At 42.0% G+C, this 8,937-nt stretch overlaps 1 protein-coding gene across 1 annotated transcript; it reads right to left on the reverse strand.

Moving 5' to 3' along the window:
* Nucleotides 1-2,088: 2,088 nt before the first annotated feature.
* NDUFAF4 (NADH:ubiquinone oxidoreductase complex assembly factor 4) lies at nucleotides 2,089-8,046 on the reverse strand. Its single transcript, XM_030883006.2, has 3 exons — nucleotides 7,795-8,046; nucleotides 7,158-7,261; nucleotides 2,089-3,972 (listed from the first exon to the last, which is right to left on the reverse strand). Exons 1-3 carry the CDS (start codon nucleotides 7,928-7,930, stop codon nucleotides 3,685-3,687), a joined length of 528 nt encoding a protein of 175 aa, XP_030738866.1. The 5' UTR covers nucleotides 7,931-8,046; the 3' UTR covers nucleotides 2,089-3,684.
* Between the last annotated feature and the right edge of the window lie 891 nt (nucleotides 8,047-8,937).

Genomic DNA, 8,937 nt, shown 5'->3' on the forward strand with positions numbered 1-8,937 from the left:
ATGGGTGGGGTTGTGTTCCTGTCTTGCTAGTTGTTTTGTATGGAGTGCCCAGCACTGGAGCTTGCTGGCCATTGGGTGGGGCTGGGTCTTGGCATTTAGATGGAGATCTCTGGGAGAGTACTCACCGATTGATATTACGTGGAGCCAGGAGGTCTCTGGTGGATCAATGTCCTGAACTCGGCTCTCCCACCTGAGAGGCTCAAGCCTGTCAGAGCATCAAGACCCTGTCAGTCACATGGCTCAGAGAGAAGGGAGAAGAAAGAAAAAAATAATAATAAAAAAATAGTAAAAAAATTTTTTTAATTATTGAAATAAAAATAGAAGAGAGCAACAAAAACAATAAATCCACCAATGATAACAAGCACTAAAAACTAAACTAAGATAAATATAAAAATCAAAACCAAATCAGTCTCAGACAGCAAACCCAAAGTCTACAGTTGCTCCCAAAGTCCACCACCTCAATTTGGGAACATTCGTTGTCTACTCAGGTATTCTTCAGATTCAGCGTTCATCATGTTGATTGTGGGGATTTAATCTGCTGCTCCTGAGGCTTCAGGGAGAGATTTCCCTTTCCCTCTTTGTTTGCACAGCTCCTGGGGTTCAGCTTTGGTTTTGGCCCCACCTCTGCATGTAGGCCACCCTCAGGAGTCTGTTCCCTGCTCACACAGGAGGGGGTTAAGCAGCAGCTGATTAGGGCTCTCTTGCTCACTCAGGCTGGGGAGAGGGAGGGGTATGGTAGTCATAATTGGAATGCAGGGAGAGCCTGTCGCAGCAGAGGCTGCCATGACATTGCAACAGCCTGAGGCGTGCCGTGTGTTCTCTGGGGAAGTTGTCCCTGGATCATGGGACACTGGCAGTGGCAGACTGCACAGGCTCCCAGCGGGGGGCAGGGGTTGGATACTGACCTGTGCTTGCACACAGGATTCTTGGTGGCAGCGTTAGCATTTCATGCCCTTCTCTGGTGTCCAAGCTGATAGCCGTGGTTCCCGCCCATCTCTGGAGCTCACTTAGGCAGTGCTGTGCCTTCTGTGGGAACATGGGGAAGGAATCCCTTCTCCTCGTGCACCCTGAAACAATGGTCTCTTGCCTCTTAGGCAGGTCCAGACTTTTTCCCGGACTCCCTCCCAGCTAGCTGTGGCACACTAGCCCCCTTCAGGCTGTGTTCACACAGCCAACCCCAGTCCTCTCCCTGGGATCTGACCTCCAAAGCCTGAGCCTCAGCTTCCAGCCCCTGCCCTCCCCGGTGGGTGAGCAGACAAGCCTTTCAGGCTGGTGACTGCTGGTCACCACCATTCCTCTGTGCGGGAATCTCTCCGTTTTGCCCTCTGCACCCTTGTTGCTGTACTCTCCTCTGTGGCTCTGAAGCTTCCCCCCTGCCTGCCCCGTCTCTACCAGTGAAGAGGCTTCCCAGTGTGTGGAAGCTTTTCACTCTTCACAGCTCCCTCCCAGAGGGAGGTTCAGGTCCCATTCCTATTCTTTTGTCAGTTTTTTTTTGTTTTTCCTTTTGCCCTACCCAGGTACGTGGGGATTTTCTTGCCTTTTGGGAAGTCTGAGGTCTTTGGCCAGCATTCGGTAGGTGTTCTGTAGGAGTTGTTCCACATGGAGATGTATTTCTGATGTATCTGTGGGGAGGAAAGTGATCTCCACGTCTTACTCCTCTGCCATCTTGAAGGTCCCTCCTCACTTAATTCTTATAATCCCACAGAAAGACAACATAGTGTTGTAGTTAGGAGCACAAGGTTTTGAAAATAACCTACAAGGGTTTAAATCCAGGTTCCAATGTTTGCTAGGTAATCTTTTAAAAGTTACTTTAGATTTCTATGCTTCAATTTTCCCTGTAAAATATGGTTAACAGTACTTACCCTCATGCCTATTAAATTTTCTTGATCAATGCCTAGTACAGTAACTGCTTTTAAGATGTTAGCAATTACCTGTTTTACAGTTGAGGACATTTCTAACATCACATGGCTAGACGGATGCTGAGATCTACATCTAGATTTTTCTGAATCTCAACTCCATGCCTTCTGTGACACCACTACTACCCAACACTCTCCTACCTGTAATAAAAAGCAGTAATAGGCCAATGAATGATATGGGAAGTACTTTATTTTATCATGTGACACACATAACAACAGCTATATTTACAGCCGCCTAATCACAGTGCAAATTTGAATAGGGAAGATGGCTCAGAAATAGCAGTATTAGTGATTCAAGTACAAGTATTGACCTTTATTTGGTAAAAGAAAACAGTTTTGATAATTGAGTTATCGGAGTTTTAAAATACAATTTTATATTAAGAATTCTTTTTTTCTTAAAAGAACTAGTTTTGAACCAAATATAGGTAGGTATAGTTTATTCACATAATGGGACTGCACTTGAATACAGCTTAAAACTTACCCATCTCAGTCAGTTTTTCTCTTCTCAACATTACAAATGCCTCATTCCATCATCATGCTGAATTCCTCAGCAACTTCCATACCATTTCCAGGGAAATCCCTGGAAAGTAGGGAATGCCTGTCTTCCCTCAGAAAGACACTGATAACCTGGAATTTTTCTTACCACATTCTCTGAATATTCCCACAACTCACACCTTCTACACTTTTGAGATATATTTTTTGAAAAAAACATACCACTAGGACTTTGAAAGCCTAAATTCTGGGCCTGGCTATGTCATAAACTACAGAATAATCTTAGCTAGGTCATGAAACCTCCCCAGGCTGCTCTTCTCAGATGGAAAAAAATGAGTCGAATTTGTTCAGTCCTTTGTAGTCCTTTGTTATCTTATGTATCGTCACAGTAACCCTTTGATTTAATAAGGCAGCACTATACTTCTTATAGGGGAAATTCAATCTCAAAGAGGTTACACAATCTACCCAAAATCCCACAGGTAGTAATATGACAGAGCTCAAGTTACACAATCTCACTTAAGACACACTGTGCTCAGAAGTTTGTTAAATGGATGAAGCAGCAATTTCCCTTCCAGTGATCCCACTTTATATTTCTACTTGTTATTTTTTCTCTTCTTTCAACCAGCATTTAAATTAGAAAATAATATATGTATTTGATCACCAAATTCAATTTACCATAGTTCTCTGATTTATCCACTCTTTAAAATTTCCTTGTATTTCTATGTTAAGTCCAGAGAAAAGTTATTTTTTTCAGATAGGTTCCACTATGCCTGTCTCTCTGAAAGTTTTTGAACTTATGTTTGTCAAAGCAGAGACTGCTAAAATTTTAAATACACCAATTCCTGTTTATATTTTTAAAAAGTTATTTCATACATAAACTAACCACCAAAATTGGAAGGTGAAGCTTTGAATGTTAAACGAGGGATTCAGGACATTTCCCAAGAGGTTATATATCAATTTAAAGGCTGATGATATGATTTGCCTAAAGTATGATAACTCTTTTATTTATAATACATTTATACATGTGCTGATTAGTCATGCTAATAAGTTATTGCATAAGAACATATGCCTAAACCAAATTAAAGTTTAGAAGAGAACAAAATTAATTCTAACAGCAATCCTGAAAATTCAGCAGAGCTCAATAAATAGCATGCTCTCACAAGGAGGGAGCTTAACACATTTGGTAATTTATATAATTTAATATGCTAAAAATGAGAAAATAAACAGGGTACAGGGATGCAGAGTAAATAAAGGAAAAGTTATTTCAAGATTCTCTTCATTTTGATTGTATTGCTTTCTTGCCTTCAGGGGGTAAGATTTTAACTTCAAAAGTAACGAAATATTTGAGAAGGGAATTTACATCTTGCTGTTCTAGATGGTATTCTTCAGCTATTTTCTCAGCAGTCCATGTGTCTGGATAAAGTTTATGATTATTGAGAAGTGTCAGTGCCTCTACAATGGAAATTTTGCCTTTGGGAATGTTCTTAACATTCATCATGTCAGAATGATGGTCTTTTGACAACCTGAACTCCTTTGGCTTCTGAGGTGTTCCAGCATCCTTTACCTAGTATCAAGAAACAAAAACCAAAAAATAAGCTTTCAAGATGAGAGCAAGGATTTGACATCTACTTTCATGATTCTAGAATCTCTATTATTCTTCTTCAAATAAATACTACCCATGATTTTCTAAACTATATTTTCTCATTATAATGAGTCATAGTTCAATGGCACTTTTGCCATATCACCGTTTCATAACCATAAGTCAATCATTAGAAAATTTAGGTAGTTCTAGAAAATAATAATCAAATGTATACCATCCACTTACTACATTATTTCATATATATTAAAAGAACAACAATAATGCACTGATTAGAAAAGATAAAAAACTGCTTTAGAAGGGCAGGATTCTGATGCTGCTCTAACGGCGTACCTTGATAATCTCCATTCTGTTTCCTAGTTTTGTATTTCATATTCAGTGCCTCCAAACACCTTGAATGAATTCAAATATTGCTAGAGATCTTGCCTCTTCAGAGAAAATAAACTAATGCCTCTAAGACCGCAATAAATATAAGTAAAACTACCTATAACACCCATCTTTCCATCTGTCTGTCCCGCCCAAGCTTAACCCTTGCATTTGTGCTCTGTATTCCATTCCTCTATCAGCTACACCAACCATCCCTCTTTACCTTTCCTTTCAAATGCACCCTGCCTATTACTGCTGTTTGGTCAAAATATGAAAATGCTGTAGTCACCAAATTTTACAAACACCCACCAAACCCAAAAGCAACACTTTTTTTATGACCAGTTTCCTTCTTTTTAGTTCAACTTTAAAAGTGTCCTCTGCATCCAGAGGACACTTTTCAGGCTTTATCTGAACTCACTACAGCACCTGACATTGCTGACCACTCCCACGAACCCACAACTATCTTTCCTTTGGTTTCCATACCACCCCTCTCCTAGTTTTCCATCTGTCTCTGTAGTGGTTCCTTCTGTTTCCTTTGTGGACTATTTCCCTTCAGATGCCCCGTAAATGTTAGTGTGCACCAAATTCTAGCCCAGGCTGTCTTCTCACTCTACACATTCCTCCCAAGCAATCCCACACACCCCCTTATTATTATTATCTACGTGTTAATGACTCTCGAATGTGATCTCAAACCTCGACCTTTCTCCTGACTTCCAGATCCAAATTCCCAAATGACAAATGACATCTTTACTTGGATAATCTATAAGCACATCAAAATCAACATGTCCAAAACTGAACTTATCCCTTTCCTCTGAAAATCCAATACTATCCCCATATCCACTAGCTCGGTGACCATTACCACCCACCTCCCATATCCCACTCCAAAACCCAGAGCTTCTCTTACGTGATACCTTACACCTCCCCCCTCTCTCATTATAGGCAATCAACGACCAAATCCTGCTGATACTACCAAAGTCCCTCTCAAACCCGTTCACTTCTCTCCCAGTCACCAAATCACCCTTGTCCAAGCCAACGTCTCTTGCAGGAACTACTGCAAAACCCTGGTCTCCTCTAACTAGATAAAATGCATTTCGTTCCTTCCCAGCCCACTCTCAAAACTGTCCCCAGAATGAAGCAAATCTGATGTCACTGATCGACAGGAAACTCTTCAATGATTTCCCACCGCCCTCAGGATAAAACCCAAATTCCTTAGCAAGACAAATAAGGATCTTCATGATCGGGCCCCTATTACTCTCTACCCCACCTCATTTCTCCCAAATTCATCCCTCATACTTTCTCCTAACTGTACTGAACTCTAAAGGCATCACACTCTCTCCTACCTTCATACTGTAACTCTGGCCTGAAATACTCCTAACAACTTCTTCACTTTCCACTGATGTCCAGGGACATCACAAATCATTAAGAAAATTATGAACTGCCCAAAAGAAAAAAAGGTACAAAGAACATAAATAGGCACTTCAACCTTTTCTTCATTATCACTCTGCGTGAGTCTTTTCAGACTTTTCCTAATACCCCCCCAAGAAATTTTAATACCACTGTATGTATCCTATGTATTATAACTACATTTCTGTGTTTTATACATAAGAAGTGTTTTTTGCTCCCCAAGAGCCAATTTTCGAATGAATAAGTACATGTGAGAGAAACAATACTTAGAAGTATTATCTAACTCCTGCCTAAAAATAACATAAAGAACATGAACATCAACCCCTATACATATATTTCTTATGAGTATGTGGTGATAATCGAACTCTACAACTGCTATTGTGTGCAACAATTTACATACCTTATTGTACATGAGTTTTATATCTCTTCTCTAGTGAAAATCATACTAATAACTTTATCTGTGCAAACCGTCTATTGCCTATCTACAGAGACAAGCAGAGAATTTTAGAATGGAAAGATAGGAATTGTCATTGGCAATTCCCTCTCCTTCAATCAAACTCTTCCTCCTACTTAGAACCTTCCTGCCCCACAAACTCATCTGGTTAACTCCCACCCATCCTTCAGGCCTGAGTTTGAATGTCACTTCCTCAGAAACCATCCCTGATCCTTCAGTCTCAAAAAAGTCCCTCTGATATGCTCACTGTGCCTATATTTCTCCTTCAGAGAGTCATTAGTAACTATGTACCTATGGTTGCTCATCTGTTTAATGCCTGTGTCCCTCACAACACTATAAGCACGGTGAAATCAAGGACTAGAGACGTTTTGTTCTTCTCTGTATGCAAAGCACTTGTGCCTGGCACTTACATACAGGTTCCCGTTCCCAGTGTATTCTGTGATCTCCCTATCTTTACGTATTCTATCTTAATAATATTCTTAAAAAACAAAATTTAAAAAAATCAAGCACCAACAACACAACACTAAAGGAATCTCTGATATTAAAACATACCTCAATCCACTGAAGTATGAGAAAATAGTATTAAAGCCCTCCCTTGGTCATTCCAATGACAATCACTAGAAGTACCGTACCAAATCTTACAAATTCTGAAATAATACCAAATAATTCACCGAGTTGCACACAATCAATACTTTCACAAGTCTTTTAGAATTTCGGAAAATATCCAATGAACGGAGGCATATGTGTCTGGCTTAGACTGCTGTACTTCAACTTTGTCAATGCTCTGCATTCTGGTCAGAAGCACACTGACAGTTTTACACTTGCAGAGCGCTCACTCTTTTTTACTATTTGCCACACTTCTCTTGGTCATTCTCCTGGAGCCCCAAAGGGTTAAATTATGTATTTACTCAATTAAAACACACATTACCTGAACAAAAGACACGGGATCTTTGGAATGGACATACACATCTTTTAGTAATGACAGCAGTTTGTCATCTTTTCTAGCAATTTCTCCCTTAATTTCTGGATGGCCTAAAGAAAGAAAAAGAATGTCACAATATTTAAAGCCAAAGAAAGTTTCCTCTAAGATCGTAAACACTTAACACAAGACAGTCACTTTTAACTTTTTGCTTAATCAACAATCACTCGAACACTACAGAACATGTTTTAAGTGTAACTCAAAATGCTAGGTCAAGCTCGGTGTCTATCAATCTGTGAAGACATCTAGAGAGTTCTCTTGCACACGATCCCTTCTGATTTTGATTCCCTGTATCAAGTCACTGAGCATTAAAGACAAAAGCCGGGGAGGGCGGGGGCAGCGGGGGCACAAGCTAACATCTCCAGGACTACGAAGTAGGCAGAGCCGCCGCCTCCACCGTGAGCGCAAGGGGACTGTCTCAATGTCACCGGCCTGGTGGCTCCCCCTTCCCGCGCTCGGCTGACCCGAGTGACTGCAGCCGACCCCGGTCACCCCCACCACTGGACGGAGGTCCACCGGCGTGGAACAGCCCAGCCCGCACAGGGAGCCCGCACCGCAAGGCCCCACGCGCCCTGGCACCACTTACTGCTCATCTGCTCTCGCAGGAGGTTCTTGGTGGAGGGGTGCCTCGGAGCGGGGGAGGGCTTCATCCTGCTGATTTCCCGTTCCGCCCGGTTCTCTAGGTTGAAATTCCTGATTGCGCGAGTCACCGCAGCCCCCATCTCTTCATAACATGATGCCCTTAAATTCACACCACACGTGGTTAAACACCGGCGCGGGCGACCTCCGGGACGCACCGGAGCGTGAGCATGTCTGGGTCGCTCTGGCCGCGCGCCGGAAAGCGGACGCTGATTGCGCGCCGTTCGCCCCCCAGCGGTCGGGAGGGCGCATGCAGCGTCTCCGCCCAGAGTATCTCAAAGGAAGCGCGCCTTCCTCCGGGGCCTGGATGTGCTCCCCCCTGTGGCCGCTTCCGGCGAGATGGGGCGGGACTTAAGGTTCGGACACACGATGGCTTACCTCTCCGGAGACTGGTGGAGTCGGGCGGGAAGTTTTAAAGCAGTTTCACGTCGGGCCTCACCCCAGATTTTCTGATTTAATTCCTCCCAAGGGAGTCCCGGCATTGGTTCAAGCTTCCCTCGTGATTCCAAAGTTGTGGGCTGAGAAAGTCTAAGCAAATTGACCTTAAAGTCCTTTCACAGGTCAGTGCAACCAAAGAGGAAGCCAGTAAAAATGGAACTAATGGCACCAGGGTAACGGAAGATTCTAAAATGGCCCTTTCCTGCTTTTGTGAAAGGAAATAATGAAAGTTTAATCATTCTCCATGAATATTTGTTCTGTCACTCTTTTATTTAAATGTGCCTTATTTTCCTGTCCCCTTACCTGATGAGTTTGAATCTGAGCCGTGTTGTCTTTTACCATAATCTTTTACATCCCTCTCTCATAACCCATTTGATCTAATTGTATCGATTTCCGTTATGCTGACCTTTCCCTTCTCTTTGTGTATTTTTGATACTAATTTGTGTTATATCTCCATACTATTAAGTACTGAGTCACCGCGTCATTCCCTAGCCTATTTCTCCTTTATTCTGCTTTCCTCATTCCTTTTAAGCCAGGGAGACCTCCTTTAACTTAATGAAAGGAACAGACAATAGGGAAAAAACAAACAAAAAAAGCAAGTGCTGTACATATTTCCTTTCTTTTTCTCTCTGTCTCACTCCCTCTTTCCCTC

This window comes from Globicephala melas, chromosome 14, assembly GCF_963455315.2.
Source record: "Globicephala melas chromosome 14, mGloMel1.2, whole genome shotgun sequence".
NCBI classification, from domain to species: domain Eukaryota; kingdom Metazoa; phylum Chordata; class Mammalia; order Artiodactyla; family Delphinidae; genus Globicephala; species Globicephala melas.